Raw genomic sequence first — 21,729 nt, forward strand, 5'->3', positions numbered from 1 at the left:
ATGGTTACTATTTGGGTAATGGGTATGCTAGAAGTCCAAACCCAAACATTAGGTATTATATCTATGTAACAAACTGCAGATGTACCCAACTCTTCAATCTAAAACAAAATAAAATTTTAGAAGACACATAATATAAAATAATAATATTAATTAAAATAAGGCTGGGCCTGGTGGCTCACGCTTGTAATCCCATAACTTTGGGAGGCCAAGGTGGGCGATCACCTGAGGCCAGGAGTTCGAGACCAGCCAGGCCAACATAGTGAAACCCCATCTCTACTAAAAATAAAAATTAGCTGGGTGTGGTGGCGGAAGCCTATAATCCCACTTACTCAGGAGGCTGAGGCAGGAGAATCACTTGAACCCAGGAGGTGGAGGTTGCAGTGAGCCGAGATCATGCCACTGCACTCCAGGCTGGGTGACAAGAGAGAGACTCCATCTCAAATAATAATATTACTTAAAATAAGAAAATATAGGAAAAACACTTATGGTGCTAAGAACGTATTAAGCACTCAATAAGTAGACATCAGAATCAACATCATTATTGAAAAAGCAAGCTTGGACTTTCTCAAAAACAAACAAACAAACAAACAAAACACCAAAAAAACCTATGGTTACCTTTAAAAATTTCCTTTTTTAAAAAGATAGGAGAAGAAATAATAGCACAATTTGGCTACAAAATTAAATAGCACAATTATCTAATAAGTAGATTATTCTTTTCCAAATAGCACTGTGCTAAAGCTATTCTTATAATACACTACCATTTCTATTATGTAAAAAAAAATACAAAGAAGTCTGAAGAGCTCAGTTTGCTGATAAGTTCCAAGTTAAAAGTTGATATACTTTAAAATTTATATCTATATCCTCTTTGTACTTATATAATTTATACAATAATAGAAACTGGATTTATAGTAGGAGTTAAGATATTCACATCTTACAAAGTAAGTAAAAATATGAGGAAGATTGATCCATTTTCAAGAAATATGCCAAAAGTTATAAAAATAACTTCTAAAATAATGATCTTCTTGAAACCTCTCAAATTCAAAAAGCTCCCTCTCTATACTTTTAAGATTCTATAATTGACCATGTATTCCTCCTCTCCTGTCCTTTCACCTCATCAACTTACAGCTCTCTCTAGATTCAACCTTTCCCAGGAAGCCTTTCCTGGCTTCCCCATCCTTAATTTGGGTTAATCCTTCCAAGCACTTCCTCAGCAGGTTAGTTAACCTAATGTCATAATACTTATCTTACTAAAAATACTGTTCTTGGTCAGGCGCGGTGGCTCATGCCTGTAATCCCAGCACTTTGAGAGGCCGAGGCGGGTAGATCATGAGGTCAGGAGATCGAGACCATCCTGGCTAACACGGTGAAACCCTGTCTCTACTAAAAATACAAAATATTAGCCAGGCCTGGTGGTGGGTGCCTGTAGTCCCAGCTACTCGGGAGGCTGAGGCAGGAGAATGGCGTGAACCTGGCAGGAGGAGCTTGCAGTGACCCAAGATTGCGCCACTGCACTCCAGTCTGGGCCACAGAGCGAGACTCAGTCACAAAAAAAAAAAAAAAATTGATCTTTTGTATATTTCTTTCATTATAGATTAAGTACCTGGAAAGATCATAAGTTATTCATCTTAGTATCATCAAAACCTAGTATTAATGTCTATTAAATAAACGAACTTTTAAGTGTCTGACTTAGAGAAAGATAACTAAAAGGTGTCTACTATTAACCAGTATTTTATATATTTACTATGACATATAGACTATCTACACATATAGACTATCTACACCAAGCTTGTTCAAGACAGCCCAGAACAGCTTTGAATGTGGCCCAACACAAATTCATAAACTTTCTTAAAATACTGTGAGTTTTTTTGCAATTTTTTTTTTTTTAACTCATCAGCTATTGTTAGTGTTAGTGTATTTTATGTGTGACCCAACGTAAGTCTTCTTCCAATGTGGACCAGGGAAGCCAAAAGATTGGACATCCCTGATTTACACGGAGAAAATTTCTTTACAAAACCACATACTGACTTGATTAGTAAAACTGGTCCTAAAATCCCAATCTTGGACTTCTTTAAAAGCAGCAGAGATAATACTTCCCCTTATATGCTCTTAGTCCTGTTACAAAGCAAATAGCTGAACTAAATTATGCATTTGGCTTCTTGTAGTTGTAGTGTTCCATGAGATTTGAACCTGGTGCTATTAGAAAGAAACTCCAGCATCATACAAATAAAACGGCTCATTAAAAAATTTCAATTTACTCCTAGTAGGATCCTCAGACCTATTTTAATGCAGCATACATGGTAAAAACAAACAAAAAACCTCTCACAAAGCCTGACAGGACAAAAAAAGAACTTTATTAAATATTTAAAAAATTGGAGGCCAAGCGTGGTGGCTCACACCTGTAATCCCAGCACTTTGGGAGGCCAAGGAGGGTGGATCACAAGGTTAAGAAATCGAGACCACCCTGGCCAACATGGTGAAACCCTGTCTCTACTAAAAAAATACAAAAATTAGCCAGTTGTGGTGGCATGTGCCTGTAATCTCAGCTACTCAGGAGGCTAAGGCAGGAGAATCACTTGAACCCAGGAGGCAGAGGGTGCAGTGAGCCAGGATTGCGCCACTGTACTCCAGCCTGGTAACAAAGCCAGACCCTGCCTCAAGAAAAAAAAAACAATTGGAAATCAAATCCCCAAATCAAGCATCAGAGAGTAATTAAAAAAAAATAGTAATTATGTGTTTTAGGTACATTTGAGGGCTTCCTACAAGCAGGCCAACACAATTTAAAGGTTGACTGCAGCTGGTCATGGTGGCTTACACCTGTAATCCCAGCACTTTGGGAGGCCAAGGCAGGCAGATCACTTGAGGTCAGGAGTTCGAGACCAGCCTGGCCAACATGGTGAAACCTCGTCTCTACTAAAAGTACAACAATTAGCTAGGTGTGGGGGTACATGCCTATAGTCCCAGCTACCTGGGAGGCTGAGGCAGGAGAATCGCTTGAACCTGGGAGGTGGAGGTTGCAGTGTGCCGAGATCACGCCAGTGTACTCCAGTCTGGGTGACAGAGCAAGACTCTATCTCAAAAAAGAATAATAAATAAATAAAAAATAAAGGTTGATTGCTGAAAAAACTTTAACATAATCATGAAATTAACTTTTAAGTGAAATAATTAGAAACATAGCCTGTTATACCATCCATTAGATAAAATTTCCCTGGGAACTACTTAGCCACCTATGTATTGAGTGAAATAAAACACTAGATGACTTATGTTAATTTAATGTTACTAGTTTTAGTTACCAGTTATTAGTTTTATTATTCTAACTTAGTATTAAATTACATGAAAATCTGAGCCATTTGAGCAAAACAATAATGAAAGAATAAAAAGCACATGCTTCCTAAAATTGGTATGCATAGATGAGCTTACTACTCATTAAAAAAGGTTGGACTATCATGACAAAGGCAACTAAAAGATAATCTTGGACTCCTATGTCCCTTAATATGCCTTATTCTGGGAGAGACCAATGACCATAAACCCTATCAGAGATGAATTCAACAGTATTAAACAGTGGCAAGAAAAAATGAGTTAACATATTCTTTTAAAATGTTAATTTTTTTTTTTTTTTTTTTTTTGAGACGGAGTCTCGCTCTGTCGCCCAGGCTGGAGTGCAGTGGCCGGATCTCAGCTCACTGCAAGCTCCGCCTCCTGGGTTTACGCCATTCTCCTGCCTCAGCCTCCCGAGTAGCTGGGACTACAGGTGCCTGCCACCGCGCCCGGCTAGTTTTTTGTATTTTTTAGTAGAGACGGGGTTTCACCATGTTAGCCAGGATGGTCTCGATCTCCTGACCTCGGGATCCGCCCGTCTTGGCCTCCCAAAGTGCTGGGATTACAGGCTTGAGCCACCGCGCCCAGCCCAAAATGTTAATTTTTAAAGGAGTCTTTAAGCTTAAAATTATTTGAATGTTAAAGAGGCAATATTGTTTTCCTGATTTTCATTAAAATAGTCATCTTTTAATAAACACGCCTGTGACTTTTTTTTTTTTTTAACTGTTGTAATGTTTTATTAAAAGTTTCATCAATTTGACTTATCCTAACACTTACTTGTGTCTTCGTATGTGCTGTTCCTTCTGCTAGAACAATCTTCCTAGACTGGTCCTACTCAAACTCTGGGGAAATCCTACTCATCTTTATGACTCAGTTTGAGGGTCACTACTTCTATACTAAACTTCCCTGAGTCTCTCTCTACATCCTTCGAAGTAGACACTATATCTAACCCTCTCTCTGTATATGTGGCTTCCATGTCCATGGATTCTGCATCTGTGAATTCCACCAACCTCAGATCAAAAATATTTGGGGGAAGAAAAAGGAAGGCTGTGTCTGCACTGAACACATATGGACTTTTTTCCTTGCCATTCTCTTCTAAACACTACAGTATTAACAATGATATATATGGCATTTACATTGTATTAGGTATTACAAGTAATCTAGAGATGATTTAAAAGTATGTGAAAGAATGTGAATAGGTTATATGCAAATATCTATATAAAGGACTTCAACATTTGTAGATTTTGGTATCCAAAAAGGGGGTCCTGGAATCAATCCCCCATGGATATTGAGAGAGGACTACACCTTGCATTCCCCTAGGGAATCATATATACTTCCATTGGATCAATTATCACATATGACTGCCAACTGTTTACTTGTCTGATTTCCCTACCAGGTTGTGTCCTTGATGATGTAAAATCAGACTAATATAGAGCAGTTGTTTAATGAATAAATAAAGTTCATTAAGACATCAACCATCTTTCCATTCCAGCTAACACGGGACACTCTCTAGCATAGCATATATTCTTAAAAACATTTGTTGATTGTTGGACTGTTAAAAAGTAGGATGAAATAATTTTTGAAGCATGACACCCAATTGCTATTTGCTAAATAAATGAATAAAGACATAATGGTAAAGAAAAGAAAAAAGAAAAAGGTCAAATGAATCAAGGAACAAGTTAATCCCAATTGAGAACTCTTTTAGGTATCACTAGGTGAACAAAAAAGAAAAGTATACAAATAAAATTGTATTGTCAGGTTTTACCAAGTTTTAGCTGGCTACCCCAAATTTGATGCACTACTCCTCTCCACATTACAAGAGGTTTGAAGAACATTTAAAAACTAATCTTGTTTTTTATCCACTGGTTATTCTAATAAATCATGTTTACATGCCTCGGTCTCTAGAAATTTCAAGTACTATGGACTCAACGATGATTTTTATTTTTAAAGACCTAAATTTTTAGGTATTTATTCAGAAACAAATACCATTGGGTAGTTTTGTAATATTAAGAAAATTACTTTGCCTTTCTAAGAAAACTGTTGTAGAAGATAAAAAAATAAAAGTACCTCACCTTATTTTTCCTGTTGTCATTGTACTTGATTAAGTCTAAAATAAACGTTAAGACTTCTTTAGGACAAAGATTATGAACATCTCTTAATAAAGCCATTGCAACTGGCATAGTCTACAAAAGAAAAAAAAAAGAACTTTTAAAAGCACATAACCTAACTTTTTGTTACTACAATTCATTGAACTATAAGTAGAAAAGAGTTACTCTTGGGCTGACACAGATATCTGGACGGAGCCTAACACCTCCACATCCCAACTCCTCCCACTGACAACATATCTCAAAGCATTCTAACATAAGAGAAGAGCTGGGCAGGAAACTAAGGGAAGAGTTGCATGACTGCACATCACTCTGTAGGCTATGTGCCTTGGTCCTCATTTGCCGGAGGAAATACATGTGATGTAAATTATATAAATTCGCTTCTATGTGATACAGTGGAAAAGGCATAGATTTTAGAATTACTTCTGTGTAATACAGTGGAAAAGGTACAGATTTCAGCAATAGACGGACCATTATTCAATAACTAAATTCTACTACCTTCTGTGCTAGGTGTCTTTAGCTAGTTGCCTATTGAGTAGGAGCCTCATTTCCTCACAACCATTTTCAGGATTAAACGACATAAGTAGGTGGAGCCACTCAGTCTTAGAACAAACTGATTCTCCCAACACCTAATCCTCAGGAACACCCAATCCTCAACCTAGGGAAAAAATGATAAATCATCTGAAATGCAGCCTAATTTTTCTCTTTCCAAATTTTCACAGGCAACATTTTTAAGAAAGTAGAAACATGACTTACACACATTGGTTAACTCTGTCAGTAAAACAAACCTAATTAAATTCTAGGCAGGACTACAGATGACTAGACATCTTAGTCTTTAGCACATGGGGAGATATGGACTAACCCCTCTTACTCAAAATAATTATTCCTCTAAAATGGAGGCCAGAAAGGAGAATGGCTCATTTTATTGCTTGAAGAAGCAGAGATAACAAGAGCAACAATTGTCAGTGTTAGTACTATAGGAACAACTGAGGGAGAGGTTCTTTTCCATAGAAATACCTGTCTTATGCCCTTTCTGCCCTTTGAGACTCAAGTTTCATTTAGGTACCAATCTCTCTCTCTCTCCTGTCCACTAGAAGTATTATCAGAAAGGCGAATTGGAATAAAAGCATTGACTTTCCAATTTTTCTGACAGTAGCTAACAGGAAAAACTACATTTTATAACACAACCTAACACACACACACACACACACACTTTAAATGCACTATATACAAATTTAAAAGTAAACCACAAATGGCTTATACTGAATACTACCTATTCTATTTAAAAAAAAAAAAAAAAAAAAAAACTGCACTGATTTCATGATCCCTTCACTAACGGTTCATAACTCCAGACTGAAACATTGACCTAAGCTACATGAAGGCACAGTGGCATCATGAGACAAATATAAGGTGGACATAGAAATCAACTTGCTTCTATACCATAAATTCGTGAAATGGTAATACAGAGCAGTTCTTAAAAATAAAATAACAGGATGATACAGACTTCTTTGATCACACCATTATTACCTTTCCCAAAACCTGGATCACCCTGGATCTGTCCTGCTGATTAGATTTACTATAAATATATCCTGGCTTCCACTCTCAAAAGGCACCCCAATGCTGCTGTGCAATCTACTTCTTTTCCATCATAAATACATTTCAACTTGCCTAACATTCCCCTCAACATCTATCTTTTCACTTGTTTTTAATCTACATTCCACCTGCCTCAAAAAAAGGAATGTTCTTATCTTTTCTAAAATTTACTTCCCTACTGCGCCCCACCCTCTAACACTTCCAGAACTTGCTCAACCTTCTCTATTTACTTTCTCCACTTGACTATGCCATCTCTCCCTCTCCACTGGCTCTTTTCCCCATGTCACACATGCATCAAGTTTGTTCTTCCTCTGTATAAAACAAACCCAAAAAGTCCTTTTCTCAACCTTGCTTCATCCTCAACATAGTATCCTTTCTTACATCTTTGACTGAAATCCTGAAAGAACAGGCTTCATTAGTTCTCTCCACTTCAACTTCACTCCTCCTTTCTAGTTCAATCTAGTTAACCTGATCTCTGCCTTCATTATTATGAAATTACTAAAAAAACTCTATGTGTGATATCCAAATAGCCCAAATGCTGACCATCCTGTCATTCCCATATCCTTTCCTAAAACAATGATTCTAACTAGACCGCAGCACGCCACCACTTTCTAAAAATTCCACTTATAGAAAACTTAATATAAGTGTAGTATAAAATACTTTACATACTTGATCTTAATTCTAAAAAAGATAAATTTTAAACTGAGGTGTAGAAGGTTAAGAAACTTGTACATGTGCAAACTGCTAGTGAGTAGTGGACTGGGACTAACACTAGAACTCCATGCTGTGCTGTCTCTGACTCAGATGTGCTGTCCACATTCTAGGACTGCCAACAGAAGGGCCTACTCACTTCTCCATCCCTCAGGTAACCAATCAAAAAGGCAAATTAAACATTTCTGTTTAATTTCTTTAATATTTCTTTAATTTTAATTTTAATTTTAGTACTTCTTTAATTTAATTTCTTAATTTCTTTAACATTTCTTTAATATTAATGTGGCCAATGAGTCACTTGCACACAGATCACAAAATCAATAATCACTTAATCAGTTTGGAAAAAAGTTTAAAAGTAAAAAAAGAGGCCGGGTGTGGTGGCTCATGACTGTAATCTCAGCACTTCAGGAGGCCAAGGCAGGCAGATCGCGAGGTCAGGAGATCGAGTCCATCCTGGCTAACACGGTAAAACCCAGTCTCTACTAAAAATACAAAAAATGAGCCGGGTGTGGTGGCGGGCGCCTGTAGTCCCAGCTATTCAGGAGGCTGAGGCAGGAGAATGGCGTGAACCTGGGAGGTGGAGCTTGCAGTGAGCCAAGATCACGCCACTGCACTCCAGCCTGGGCCACAGAGCGAGACTCCGTCTCAAAAAAAAAAAAAAAAAAAAGAATAGAGGCAAAGAAAGTAAATACACCTATTATTTGAACAGTCTCCAACTTAAACTGAGATATATAAAAACCATGAGAAAATTAGAAAGTAAACTGTACCTTCTGTAGAAAATAACTTTGAAAGCTCATAAAGTTATTTGTTTTCACAATGTTTGGACAACTTTTACAACAAAACATCCTAGTAAAGAGTGACTTCATGGCTGGTGGTCCTGTCCATGTGCTCACCATTGAATTTGCAATCTGTAAATAATTAAAAAACAAAATAATTTCCATTACCAATGCAAACATACTTTTAAATAAAACAGCTTCTTAAAAGTTATCAATACTATAACTGCATTGGTTTTTCAACAACTTCACTTCTCAGAAATTTATAACAATTTAGCATTTTATCACCATTTCCAAGAAACTATACAAACTCACCCGGCAAAAAAATTCTTTTTCCAGCCGGGCATGGTGGCTCACACCTGTAATCCCAGCACTTTGGGAGGCCGAAGAGGGTGAATCACCTGAGGTCAGGAGTTCAAGACCAGCCTGGCCAACATGGTGAAACCCCGTCTCTACAAAAATGCAAAAAAAATTAGCTGGGCTTGATGGCGGGTGCCTGTAATCCCAGCTACTTGGGAGGCTGATGTGGGACAACTGCTTCATTCAGGAGGGGGAGGTCGCAGTGAGTCAAGATGGCACCATCACACTCCACCCTGGGTGACAGACTCCATCTCCAAAAAAAAAAAAAAATTATTTTTCCTTTTTTTTGAGATGGAGTCTTGTTCTATCGTTCAGGCTAAAGCGCAGTGGTACGATCACGGCTCACTGCAACCGCTGTGTCCCGGGCTTTCCTGGGCTCCAGAGATTCTCCTTCCTCAGCCTCCTGAGTAGCTGGGACGACAGGTGCACACAACCACACCTGGCTAATTTTTGTATTTTTGGTAGAGATGGGGTTTCACCATGTTGGCCAGGCTGGTTTTGAACTATTGATCTCAAGTGATCCACTTGCCTCGGACTCCCAAAGTGTTAGAATTACAGGCGTGAGCCACTGCACTCAGTCAAAATAATTCTTATGTGTACTTATAATTATTTTCTACAAGTTAATTTCTAAATGGCAGTATTACGTTTTAGAAAAATACGTATGCAAAAGACTCATATTTTGAATAGTCTGTCTTTATTCATTTAGACAGACATAATTCTAATATTTTAACCTCATCAGACAGAAACATCATCATGAATTTTAAATAAGGTTTTTCAATCTACCCTAACTGAACAAGAAGCCAAATGCAGTGCTACTATTTAAGCCTGCAAGCATGCTTTACAAAAGCGTATCTTGCTTTACCCTATGTCTTGCTATTGATATTTTTAGGGTATATAAAAATCATGCCTGAAAAAAATGAAATTATGATTAAACAACATATTCTACAATTTTATAGACCTGCTAAGATTTTAGCATACAGGGATCACAAAGATCTTAATAGAAACAATGAAATTATATTCTCTGCAGATGGTTTTATCAAAGAAAATCACTGCTTTCTCTCACATATCTGAGAACATAGGAATTAAACTACTCACTTATTATCATTAAAAAGAAATCAAAACCATTATAAACTTGTTGAAATATAGGACAAATGGATTTAACAGTGAGGAAGGCAAGAATCACTAAGTGGAAAATGAACCTACTATCAAGTTTTCTTTTTTTTTTTTTTTTGAGACAGAGTCTCGCCCTGTCACCCAGGCTGGAATGCAGTGGCCGGATCTCAGCTCACTGCAAGCTCCGCTTCCTGGGTTTACGCCATTCTCCTGCCTCAGCCTCCGGAGTAGCTGGGACTACAGGTGCCAGCCACCTTACCCGGCTAGCTTTTTGTATTTTTTAGTAGAGACGGGGTTTCACCGTGTTAGCCAGGATGGTCTCGATCTCCTGACCTCGTGATCCGCCCGTCTCGGCCTCCCAAAGTGCTAGGATTATAGGCTTGAGCCACCACGCCCGGCCCTACTATCAAGTTTTTTAAAAATACCTGGAAAACATTATTCCTGGCCAAAATTTTGTCTGCATTTTTCTGGTTTCCATTTGTTCTACCTTCAGATAATTTGCATCTAAAGAAACATATTTAGTTTTCTTAATTAACTTTTCTAGAATATTATAGAGTCTACCATTTTAAGTTACTTATCACTAATGCCAATTTATAAACTCAAATCAATGTGAATTATTACAGTGGGATAATTAAGATTAATCAATCAATTGAACACAGTGGAACATGGCAGCACATGCCTGTAATCCCAGCTGTGTCGGGGGCTGAGGCAGAAGTATCACTCAAGCCCAAGAGTTTGAGACCATCCTGGGCAACACTGTGAGATCTTGTCTTTATTTAAAAAAAGAAAATACACACACACACACACGCACACACACACACGCACACAGAGATTTCATGTACTTTAATGTAAAACATCACTCAAACCAAGAAATTGCTCACCAAATATATTCTTCACTTTAAAAACGTGGTTGACAATTCAACAAAATGGTGAAAATTCTCTTTGATTTTTAAAATCTCTAACTTTTCATTTTGACAATTATAAAATTATTCTGCATATCTGTTTTCAGGTCAAAACATGTTTCTTTCAAAATAGTCCTATTAATTTAAAAGCATTTGGCAAAAGCTTTCAAAGAATCAGCTACCAAGTAAATTTAAAGACTAGGTGAATTTTAATTTATTTTCAGAGATATAAAGAATATATACAATAGTCATCTTTATTTCCTTTATGCTATATATAATCTCACCTTTGCAAGACAGAAGCAAGCTGACATTCTTACTCTGTAGAAACACTGCTCTTGTTCTAATATATCAGTGAGTGCAAGCCGAGATGCTGGAGTAGGGAATTTTTCCAAAGCCAAAATGGATTCCTGCTGTGCAACAACATCTCTCTCATACCGGAGCTGATACTGCCACATAAAATCAGCTTGCTCAAATTCCACCTTTCTCAATACTGACATGTCTGGGTCTATCCTTATCCACAGCAAAGGGGAATCGGCACTGAAACAAAATATAATTTTATTTTTAATTTAATTTTTAAACTTATAATCTACATATTTAGAAAATAAATACAAAGCATTTATTAACCAGGTTCCCTTTTAGATGTAGTATTCAAGACTGCCTGGAGTTTTACTGTATTCATTTTTTAAAACTGCACGGACAAATTCCTCATAATGTTTAACATATATCAACTTTCTCACAATGTCTGATCCATATCCATCTTGTTAAAAGGACATTCAAAAATAAGAAAATATTAATTGTCTTTTACAAAGGATACTGAATCTCTTACTTCCCATCTGAAATTATTTTGGTGATTTTGATTTGTAATTATATGAGGCGAAAAAAAGAATGAGACGAATTTCTTGTTCAGCTGACTTAAAACTTTTAAAAATACTAGACTCATGATTGCCTTTTTCAAACAGCAAGTTCTGAAATCTGACTTGGAGGCATATCACAAATTTATTTGCATGTATTTCTGAAAGTAACACTGTTTAAAACATCTAGTCTATGTCAACACTTTCATGAAAAAAACACCACCTGTAGCTTGCAGTGAGCCGAGATCGCGCCACTGCACTCCAGCCTAGGCGACACAGCGAGACTCCGTCTCAAAAAAAAAAACAAAAAAAAAACACCATCTGTAATATTAATTCAAATTCAGCAAATATTGCGTGCTTACTACGGGCAAAGTACTTGCTATGAAAAAATCAAATTAACATTGATCTCAGTTGGGTGCAGTGGCTCATGCCTGTAATTCCAGCACTTTGGGAGGTCGAGGCTGGTGGATCATTTGAGGTCAGGAGTTCAAGGCTAACCTGGCCAACATGGCAAAACCCCAAATCTACTAACAATACAAAAATTAGCCAGGCATGGTGGCATGCAGCCAGGCATGCAGTGAGCCAAGATGGTGCCACTGCACTCCAGCCTGGGCAATCAAGCAAGACTCTGCCTCAAAAAAAAAAAAAAAAAAAAAAAAAAAAAAAACACTGATCTTAAAGGGCAAATGAACATAATCTGTATATAAACAGTAGTGATAATCTGGCAATCAAGTTAGTAAATAACTACAGAGGTTTTATAAAAAATATACAGGTACAGAATGGGCAAAATCAGAAAGTCTGAGCTGTATCATATTTAAAAATAAAACACTGTCAATCAATAAATATTACCACATAAAGTTTAGAACAGTGGTTTTTAAATTGTTTCGCAAGCATAGGGAGACTTAAGGCACCCCAGACCTTTGTTCTAAGGACAAAGAATCAATATCACCAGGGAGCTCACGAGTAATGCAAACTATCAGGCCTCACTAGTGTAGTACTGGATCAGAAACTGCATTTTGGGAAGGTCCCCAACTGATTCACATGCACGTTATAGTTTGAGCACTGCTCTAGAGGCCACCAAGAGAGAACAAGAAAGCTGCCTAGTCAAAGTTATGCCTACCCCTCAACCATAATGCATTTCCTCTTAATTTCACCTAGGCTCTGCAGACTTACTTTTCTCTCTTTGATTAGTTATGATTTTACATAAACTGTTTTAACATAGGGTTTCTATTAAAAAAATTTTAAAGCACTCATCTGGAGGACAGTTACATGCTTTTACATATGCATAATGAAGTAGACAAATGAGAATGCAGAAAAATTATAACCTTATATTTAAGTTAACTAACTTACTCCATTGCAGAAAGATCCATGTCAACTTCCTCCCCATTCATCAGTGGGATTTTTTTCTTTTTATTCCTACATTTAAGAAAAAGTAGGTTAGAAAACTGTGAGATTTCTAATTCTGAATGGAGATTAACAGCAGCTAAAGTTCAAATAAAGGATTTCACACAACATTGAAAGCTATCCTTAGGAAAAATGGCTATCAAATGTAATAAAATTTAAATAGAACAAAGTGTTTATTTAAAAGCTGGTGGGAATCAAGTAAATATCAAATTATTTTCCTGATCAAATGTCAACAAGAAGCATAAATATATAATAAAATGTCAACCTAAAACATATATTTCAAGAACTGGTAGCTGCAATTTTGTATAGAAAAGGGGATATATCAGTAAAGAAAACTCTTAAATAGAAAAAGGATCAGGCTTGAAATGGGAAACGAATAATTCTGAGTTGTCTGCTGCATATATGCAAAGTTCTGTCCTACATGAATTAACTAATAAAGTATCGTGAGAGTATTGATCATATGTAGAACCAATTAATATGCACAAGATTCAAGATAAGCAAAAACAAAAGCAACTGTTTTTATGTTAACTGGGGAAGGGCAAATAAAAACAGGCACGGAGAAAAGTTTTCCTGTGTTCCTCATACCAGAGAATACTCAAATGACATTCTGTTATTACAGAGAAAAAAACCTGAGAATAGCAATCAAATGTTACCAATTTCCAAGGTGGATAGGACAAAAAGAAATAAGTAACTCACTCTGATTTAAGAAAGAATTTTCTCAGAGTAAGAATGACTGTAAGATTTCAGAATCAAGTTCTTTAAAGGACTTCAAAGTCAACAGACACTCTCATCTATCTGAGTGAACTGAACAGTCATGAGTATAACACTTCTGTTCCTGAAAGTTCGTATTTCTCCAGCAAAGCACAGACATGTTCTCATCTCTCACTATTCAGAGTACATACTAATTGTTGTGCCAAATAAGTGGTAACTGAAAAATATATTAAAGAAAAGTGGGAATTTGCCTTTGAAATACATCGAGAAGATTCTGAAGGGGCATGATAATATAGAGAAAAAAGCAAAAAAGACACAGCAAGATGCAGAGGCTTTTCATGACATATTGAGCTCTTTCCCTTCAATCACCATTTTTTCTAATATTTCCTGTAGGTATTAATCCAACAAGACTAGTAAGAATGAACCTATTTGTCTTGAATTTTTTTCTAGTACCAAAAACTCGAACTTCCATTCTCACCCCTCAGCCTCTACCTTCCAACAAAATGAGGATTCTTAAAGCTAAATGTTAAAAAATTGTTATTTAATTCTAAAGATAAAAATGTCATCAAGAAGGCAAGCAAACAATGTTTGGTAATACTAACTGGAAGTAAAATGAGGAAAAAAAGATATCTGATAGCATGTTCTCTACCTAAAAAAGTAGGTATACATAGGCTGGGCATGGTGGCTCATGCCCGTAATCCCAGCACTTTGGGAGGCCGAGGTGGGCAGATCATCTGAGGTCAGGAGTTCAAGACCAGCTTGGTTAACATGATGAAACCCCGTCACTACTAAAAATACAAAAAGTAGCAGGGGGTGGTGGCAGGTGCCTGTAATCCCTGCTACTCAGGAGGCTGATGCAGGAGAATTGCTTGAACCAGGAGGCGGAGATTGCAATGAGCTGAGATCACACCACTGCACTCCAGCCTGGGCGGCAGAGCAAGACTCTGTCTAAAAAAATTAGGTATACCTAAAACCACAAAAACCCCAGAAGAAAACCTAGGTAATACCATTCAGGACATAGGCATGGGCAAAGGCTTTATGACTAAAACACCAAAAGTATTGGCAACAAAAGTCAAAATTGACAAATGGGATCTAATGAAACTAAAGAGCTTCTGCACAGGTAAAGAAGCTACCATTAGAGTGAACAGGCAACCTACAGAATGGGAGAAAATTTTTGCAATCTATCCATCTGACAAAGGGCTAATATCCAGAATCTACAAGGAACTTAAACAAACTTACAAGAAAAAAACCAACCCCATCAAAAGTGGGTTAAGGATATGAACAGACACTTCTCAAAAGAAGACATTTATGCGGCAACAAACATGAAAAAAAGCTCATCATCACTGGTCATTAGAGAAACGCAAATCAAAACCACAATGAGATACCATCTCACGCCAGTTAGAATGGCCATCATTAAAAAGTCAGGAAACAGCAGATGCTAGAGAGGAAGTGGAGAAATAGGAATGCTTTTACACTGTTGGTGGAAGTGTAAATTAGTTCAACTATTGTGGAAGACAGTGTGGCAATTCCTCAAGGATCTAGAACCAGAAATACCATTTGACCCAGAAATCCCATTACTGGGTATTACCCAAAGGATTATAAATCATTCTCCTATAAAGACACATGGACACATGTTTATCGCAGCACTGTTCACAATAGCAAAGACTGGGAACCAACCCAAATGCCCATCAATGATAAACTGGATAAAGAAAACGTGGCACATATATACCATAGAATACTATGCAGCCATAAAAAAGAATGAGTTCATGTCCTTTGCAGGGACATGGATGAAGCTGGAAACCCTCATTCTCAGCAAACTAACACAGGAACAGAAAACCAAACACCACATGTTCTCACTCATAAGTGGGAGTTGAACAATGAGAACACAAGGACACAGGCAGCGGAACATCACACACCAGGGCCTGTTGGGTGGTCGGGGTCTAGGGGAGGAATAGCAGTAGGAGATATACCTAATGCAGATGACGGGTTGATGGGTGCAGCAAACAACCATGGCACGTGTATACCTATGAAACAAACCTGCACGTTCTGTACATGTATCCCACAACTTAAAGTATAATTTTTAAAAATTAGGTATACAACAGAATTTTTATTTTGGCATTTTAGTCTGTGAGATTTGTAGTTTACCCTTCAATTTATAGTTATTATGTAATGCCTACCTTCTACTTTTGGAATGGCAGGGTATATCGTGTTTAAGGCTGTTTTCTTCAATTTGCAGCGTATGATTGAAGGATCCATCTAACTCCTGCACTGTCACTTTAAGTGGTCCCTTTTTAAAAAAACAACACACTGTTCAGAGATGTGATTTAAAAAATACCAATATGTATGTTTATGTGTACAGAGAAATATAAATCAAGATATAAAATGATATTACACAAAATGAGTATCTGGAAACCTAGATAGGCAATTGGTGCCAAAGAGGGCAACTGGAAGATTCTGAGTCCCCTGATATCTCTGTACCTCCACTTCCCCTCTTTGACAAAGCCAATGTTTTCACAAATTATCCTCTGCAAACAAAATCTCATTAATTTCTAAGTAGTAACCCATCCCTAAGTCCCTCTTCTATTGAAACTGAGGAGATAACAGTACAAAGGCCATTTTGGAAAAACACTTACCACATATTTCTGAGTTCCAGGAGATGTATAGTCCTGTTTTATTTCCAATTCCAAGACATTTCGCTTTCTATTAAATGCAAAACTTCCATAAAATTTTACCACTCCACTCTGATCTCTGACGAATTGTAAAGGAAATTTTACATACAAAAGTAAATATGTACTAAACAAAATAAATTATCCATCTTGGTATCAGTAATTTTCAAGTGCATTCCCACCAGTTCAAAGTTTGAGAGCATACTCTGCTGTAAATCAGGTCGCAAAGTATTCAAAGTACTTGTGAAAAATGCTTCCCCAGATTTAAATAAAATTTCTGAAACACTGACAAATTTGTGTTTTGAAAGAAGCAGAACCACTATACAAGGTTATTAATATAATAAAGTGAAAAATGCAAAAATTGCAAAATTCCAAGATACCACTGCAATTGTGCCAACCCCTAACTACATCCACAAGTAACCAAACCACTGCACCTCACAAGTAATTCTACAGGCCTCTCTGGCAGATTACTTACCTATCCTACCATCAAACCAGTTTTTTTACTCACATATTCTTTACTCACTAGAAAATACTTTAAAATATGCCAAACTTTACAAATATAAACATACGTGTGTGGACCTTAATGTCTAGTAGGAATCTCAGATGAAACAATCCACAGTTCATCATTATTTCTACCACTGTTTAGAAATATAAACAGTTCATACTTCCTTTAGTCCCCCTCAAACCTCTCCTTCCATCTTCCCCTTGCACATATACCTTATTCCCTTCCCCACTTTGTTGAACTGCTATTGAAAAGGATACACCCACTGCTTTATTAACGGCTGAATATCTTTGCCAGAGACATTTGAAATGGATTTCAAAAACCCAGATGTGGAAACCAACATCTGACTCCACATATGTGACTGGAACTTCTGAGATGAAGCAGTACTAGCCAGACTTAGCAGTTTATTGAAAACCTGTAAGGATAAAATCATTTAGTAAGTTCATATAACAGATTCTTTTCAATTATATAGAATACTCACTTCGCACTCTAACTTTATTATAGTCAATTATAGAAGACAATAATTTCACTAATACATAGATTATTCTAAAGACTACCAGCAACAGAAATATGCAAAGATATAAGCAGCCAGAATACAAAACCATTCTTCATATAAACATTATTGAATGTTAATGATATACTGCATAATACTGTTCATTAAGAATTACAGTAAGTAATATATAATACTGTGGGCGGCAAGTCACCCAGGTGCCAAAGCAAGAGACCAAGGGCACGAGTTGTTCCAGTATAATAAAGAAAATAGATAAAATAAGAATAGTTATACTAGATATAGATCATAGATACGATTATATATGAATATCATTAATCATTAGTTTGTAGCAATTACTCTTTATTCCAGTATTATAATAATCCTTGCTCTACAATTATAACCTAGGAAAAACCAGGCCATACAGAGATAGGAACTGAAGGGGCACAGTGAGAAGTGACCAGAAGACAAGAATGTGAGCCCTCTGTCATGCCCGGACAGGGCCACTAGAGAGCTCCTTGATCTAGCGGTAACACCAGTGTCTGGGAAGACGCCTACTACCAAGCAGACCATGGTCTAGCAGTGGCGTCAGTGCCAAGGAAAAGCACCCGCTACTTAGCAGACTGGGAAAGGGAGTCTCCCTTTCCCCGGGGGAGTTTAGAGAAGACTCTGCTCTACCACCTCTTGTGGAGGGCCTTGACATCCATCAGGCCCGCCCGCAGTTATCCGGAGGCCTAACCGTCTCCCTGTGATGCTGTGCTTCAGCAGTCATGCTCCTGTTTCACTTTCATGTTCCATTCCGTACACCTGGCTCCGCCCACCTGGCTCCACCCTCTAGATAGCAGTAGCAAAATTAGTGAAAGTATTAAAGTCTCTGACTTTTCTGAAAAGAGCATAGAAGAAATAATGATGTAAGCTGTCCTCTCTCTCTCCGCCTTGGCTACCTAACAGGGAAGGGACCCCTGTCTGGTGGACATGTGACTCACATGACCTTATCAATCATTGGAGATGACTCACACTCTTTACCCTGCCCCCTTTTGCTTTGTATCCAACAAATAACAGCACAGCCAGGCATTCGGGGCCACTACTGGTCTCCGCGTCTTGGTGGTAGTGGTCCCTCAGGCCCAGCTGTCTTTTATCTCTTGGTCTTGTGTCTTTATTTCTATGATCTCTTGTCTCTGCACACGGAGAGAAAAACCCACCAACCCTGTGGGGCTGGTGCCTACATAATACCAATAATTTATTGTGTTATGAGTTTACATAGAAGCTAGAAATTAAGAAGTTAATGATACTCATCAGGATTTATACTACTCCAAAGCCTGAGTGGCTCTTTATGGACCATCTCTCATTTAATGTTTCTGTTCTTCATTCTAAAGGCTGGGTGCGGTGGCTCATGCCTGTAATCCCAGCACTTTGACAGACCAAAGTAGGTGGGTAGCTTGAGCCCAGGAGTTTGAAACCAGAGTGGGCAACATGGTGAAACCCCATCTCTACAAACAATACAAAAATTAGCCAGGGGTGATGGTGCATGCTTATAGTCCCAGCAACTCAGGAGGCTGAGAAAGATGAGAGGATCCCTTGAGCCTGGGAGATCAAGGCTGCAGTGGGCCGTGACTGCACCACTGCACTCCAGCCTGGGCAACAGAGTAAGACCCTATCTCACAAAACAAACAAAACAAACCAAAAAAAAGGCAAGGTGAAAGAAAGATTAAAGAAACTGAACTTTATAGCAAACTTAAAATGCTTTAAAAAAATTATTTACCTGCCTCTAAGAATGTTATCAATGAAAAAAAATGGCTGAACATTTGGTTTCCACTCTCAACTACTAAATCACAACTATTTACACTGAAACTTGCTTAAAATATACGGCAAAATTTAGCAATAGCAAAAATAAACATTTTTTATATTGGTTTACATTTTTCTATTGAAAACAGTTTAAAGTGGCATTTCATCCTTAATATAATGCAGAACACAAATTCACATGCATAGATATGTTTTACTTTCATCCCGACAATTCTAATTTTTTTTTTTCTCTTGAGACAGAGTCTCGCTCTGTCGCCCAGGCTGGTGTGAAGTGGCACAGTCATAGCTCACTGCCGCTTCAACCTCCTGGACTCAAGCAATCCTCCTGCCCCCACCCAAGAAGGTGGGACTACAGAATCATGCCACTATGCCTGACTTTGTAATATAAATTTTTTTTAGATGGGGTCTTATTACATTGCCCAGGCTAGTCTCGAACACCTGGCCTCAAGCAATCATCCCACCTCAGCCTCCCAAAGTGCTGGGATTATAGGCATGAGATGCCATGCCCAACCACTACATTCTGTCTTCATAAAAATCATGTGCTAAGTTGTTCTGGTATTGATATCCATTCTACATCTGAGGAAATGCAAATATAAAGCACAGGTTGCTTAGTGGGCAGACAAAACTATATATCCAGATGTCCTGACTCCTATTCTACAGAAACATATTCAGGTTGCACACATACAGATATTTATTTACCATTGTTAAGTTCTTAACTTTAATACTTACCTGTAGCATAAATTCCATACTGATCCTATTTTCAATCAATCTCATCACAAGGTGGGCTTTACACTGAAACATAGTGTAGTATTCCCAGGACAGTGTATGTGGATGCTTTATTGAAAAGTGTAGATGGGAAGCTGGACTAAAAAAAAATAAACACATTTACCTAATACAGCAAATTTGACTATTAATAAACAATAAATTTCATGACCACATCAAGAAAATACCCAAAAAAACCTCATGGGAATATATAAACAATTTCCTTAGTACTAAGAAACATCTAAAAATAAACTTAACTGGAAGAAAATTATGAAGTTTTACTTAAGGACATAAAGGAAAATCTGAATAAAAAGAAACAAATAGCAAGCTCCTAGATGGGAAGATACAATACTGTAAATACTTGCATTCACCCCAAATTCGTCAATACAATCAACGCAATTCCAATAAATATCCCAACACTGAAGCATGCACAAATGTATATTAAGGATTGATTATATATATAAAACAAAAACCATTAAAAAAGTACTAAAAGAAATGAAGGAAAAAATTTCTCTTTATAATTTTGGAATGGGAAAAACTTTCCTAAGAAAAAATATAAAATCTGGAAGATATAAATACCACAATGACTACGTAAAAATAAAAATTTTTGACATAATGAAAAGGATCATACATTTAGAGAAAGATAGTCTAGAAAATATTTATGACATACATGAACATTTAAGTTGTTTACAAATTATCACTAGACAAAATAATGCTATGGTGAATATCTTTTTACACATGTGCAAATATTTCTATATGATAAATGCCTAGAAGAAGAATTTCTTTTTTGGGGGGAGCAGATAGAGTCTCACTCTTGTCCCCAGGTCGAAGTGCAGTGGCACAATCTAGGCTCACTGCAACCTCTGCCTCCTGGGTTCAAGCGATTCTCTTGCCTCAGCCTCCGGAGTAGTTGGGACCAGGCACCCGCCACCATGCCTGGCTAATTTTTGTATTTTTTGGTGGAGATGGGGTTTTGCCATGTTGGCCAGGCTGGTGTCAAACTCCTGAACTCTGGTGGTCCACCTGCCCAGCCTCCCAAAGTGCTGGGGTTACAGGCATAAGCTCCCGTGCTGGGCCACAAGAATTTCTACATGATCACATACCTAGAAGAATTGCTGCATCTAAAAATTACCCATTGTACAATTCTGATTAGTACCACACTAAATTCCCCATCAGAAACACTGTATTGAACTATATGTACGAGTGGTGCTATGGTTTGTTTGAATGATGGTGCCCCCTCCAAAATTCATATTGAAACTTAAACCCCAATGCAACAGTTTTAAGAGGGGTGGCCTTTGGAAGGTGATTAAGTCATCAGGGATCTACCCTCATAAATGGGATTAGCGCCCTCATAAAAAGGCTCCAGGCTGAAGGGAGTGTTCTCTTGCCCTGCCATCCCTTCCACCTTGTGAGGACACAACATTCTTCCCCACTGGAGGACGCAGCAACTAGGTGCCAACTAGGTGCAGAGAGTAGCCCTCACCAGACACCAATCCTCCCAGTGCCTCAATCTGGAACTTCCCAGCCTTCAGAACAAGAAGTAAATTTCTATTGTTTATATTATTACCCAGTCTGTGGTACTTTGTTATAGTAGCATAAACAAACTATGGCAAGTGGTATCACACATCTCCTTCAAAATGTAGCATATTGGTTAAGGCAGGAGGATTGCTT

General features: G+C 37.6%; 1 protein-coding gene across 8 annotated transcripts in view; it reads right to left on the reverse strand.

Annotated features, from left to right (window-relative positions):
• The window catches only part of TAF2 (TATA-box binding protein associated factor 2), a 104,728-nt gene that overhangs the window by 43,931 nt on the left and 39,068 nt on the right, over window positions 1-21,729 (reverse strand). For 7 of the 8 annotated variants that reach the window (XR_004185920.1, XR_004185921.1, XM_031669710.1 and 4 more), the window contains 8 exons: window positions 20,026-20,161; window positions 17,267-17,421; window positions 16,472-16,586; window positions 16,016-16,125; window positions 13,074-13,139; window positions 11,157-11,409; window positions 8,492-8,632; window positions 5,388-5,498 (listed from right to left, as the gene is read on the reverse strand). Coding sequence is in view for 6 of the 8 variants with exons in the window: in XM_031669710.1 (XP_031525570.1) it covers window positions 5,388-5,498; window positions 8,492-8,632; window positions 11,157-11,409; window positions 13,074-13,139; window positions 16,016-16,125; window positions 16,472-16,586; window positions 17,267-17,421; window positions 20,026-20,161 (1,087 nt within the window). In the remaining 2 variants the exon portion in view is untranslated. The remainder of the gene's footprint in view (window positions 1-5,387; window positions 5,499-8,491; window positions 8,633-11,156; window positions 11,410-13,073; window positions 13,140-16,015; window positions 16,126-16,471; window positions 16,587-17,266; window positions 17,422-20,025; window positions 20,162-21,729) is intronic. The other variant, XM_031669711.1, reaches the window with a different exon arrangement.

The sequence above is a fragment of the Papio anubis genome, chromosome 8 (genome assembly GCF_008728515.1).
Source record: "Papio anubis isolate 15944 chromosome 8, Panubis1.0, whole genome shotgun sequence".
Lineage (NCBI taxonomy): Eukaryota > Metazoa > Chordata > Mammalia > Primates > Cercopithecidae > Papio > Papio anubis.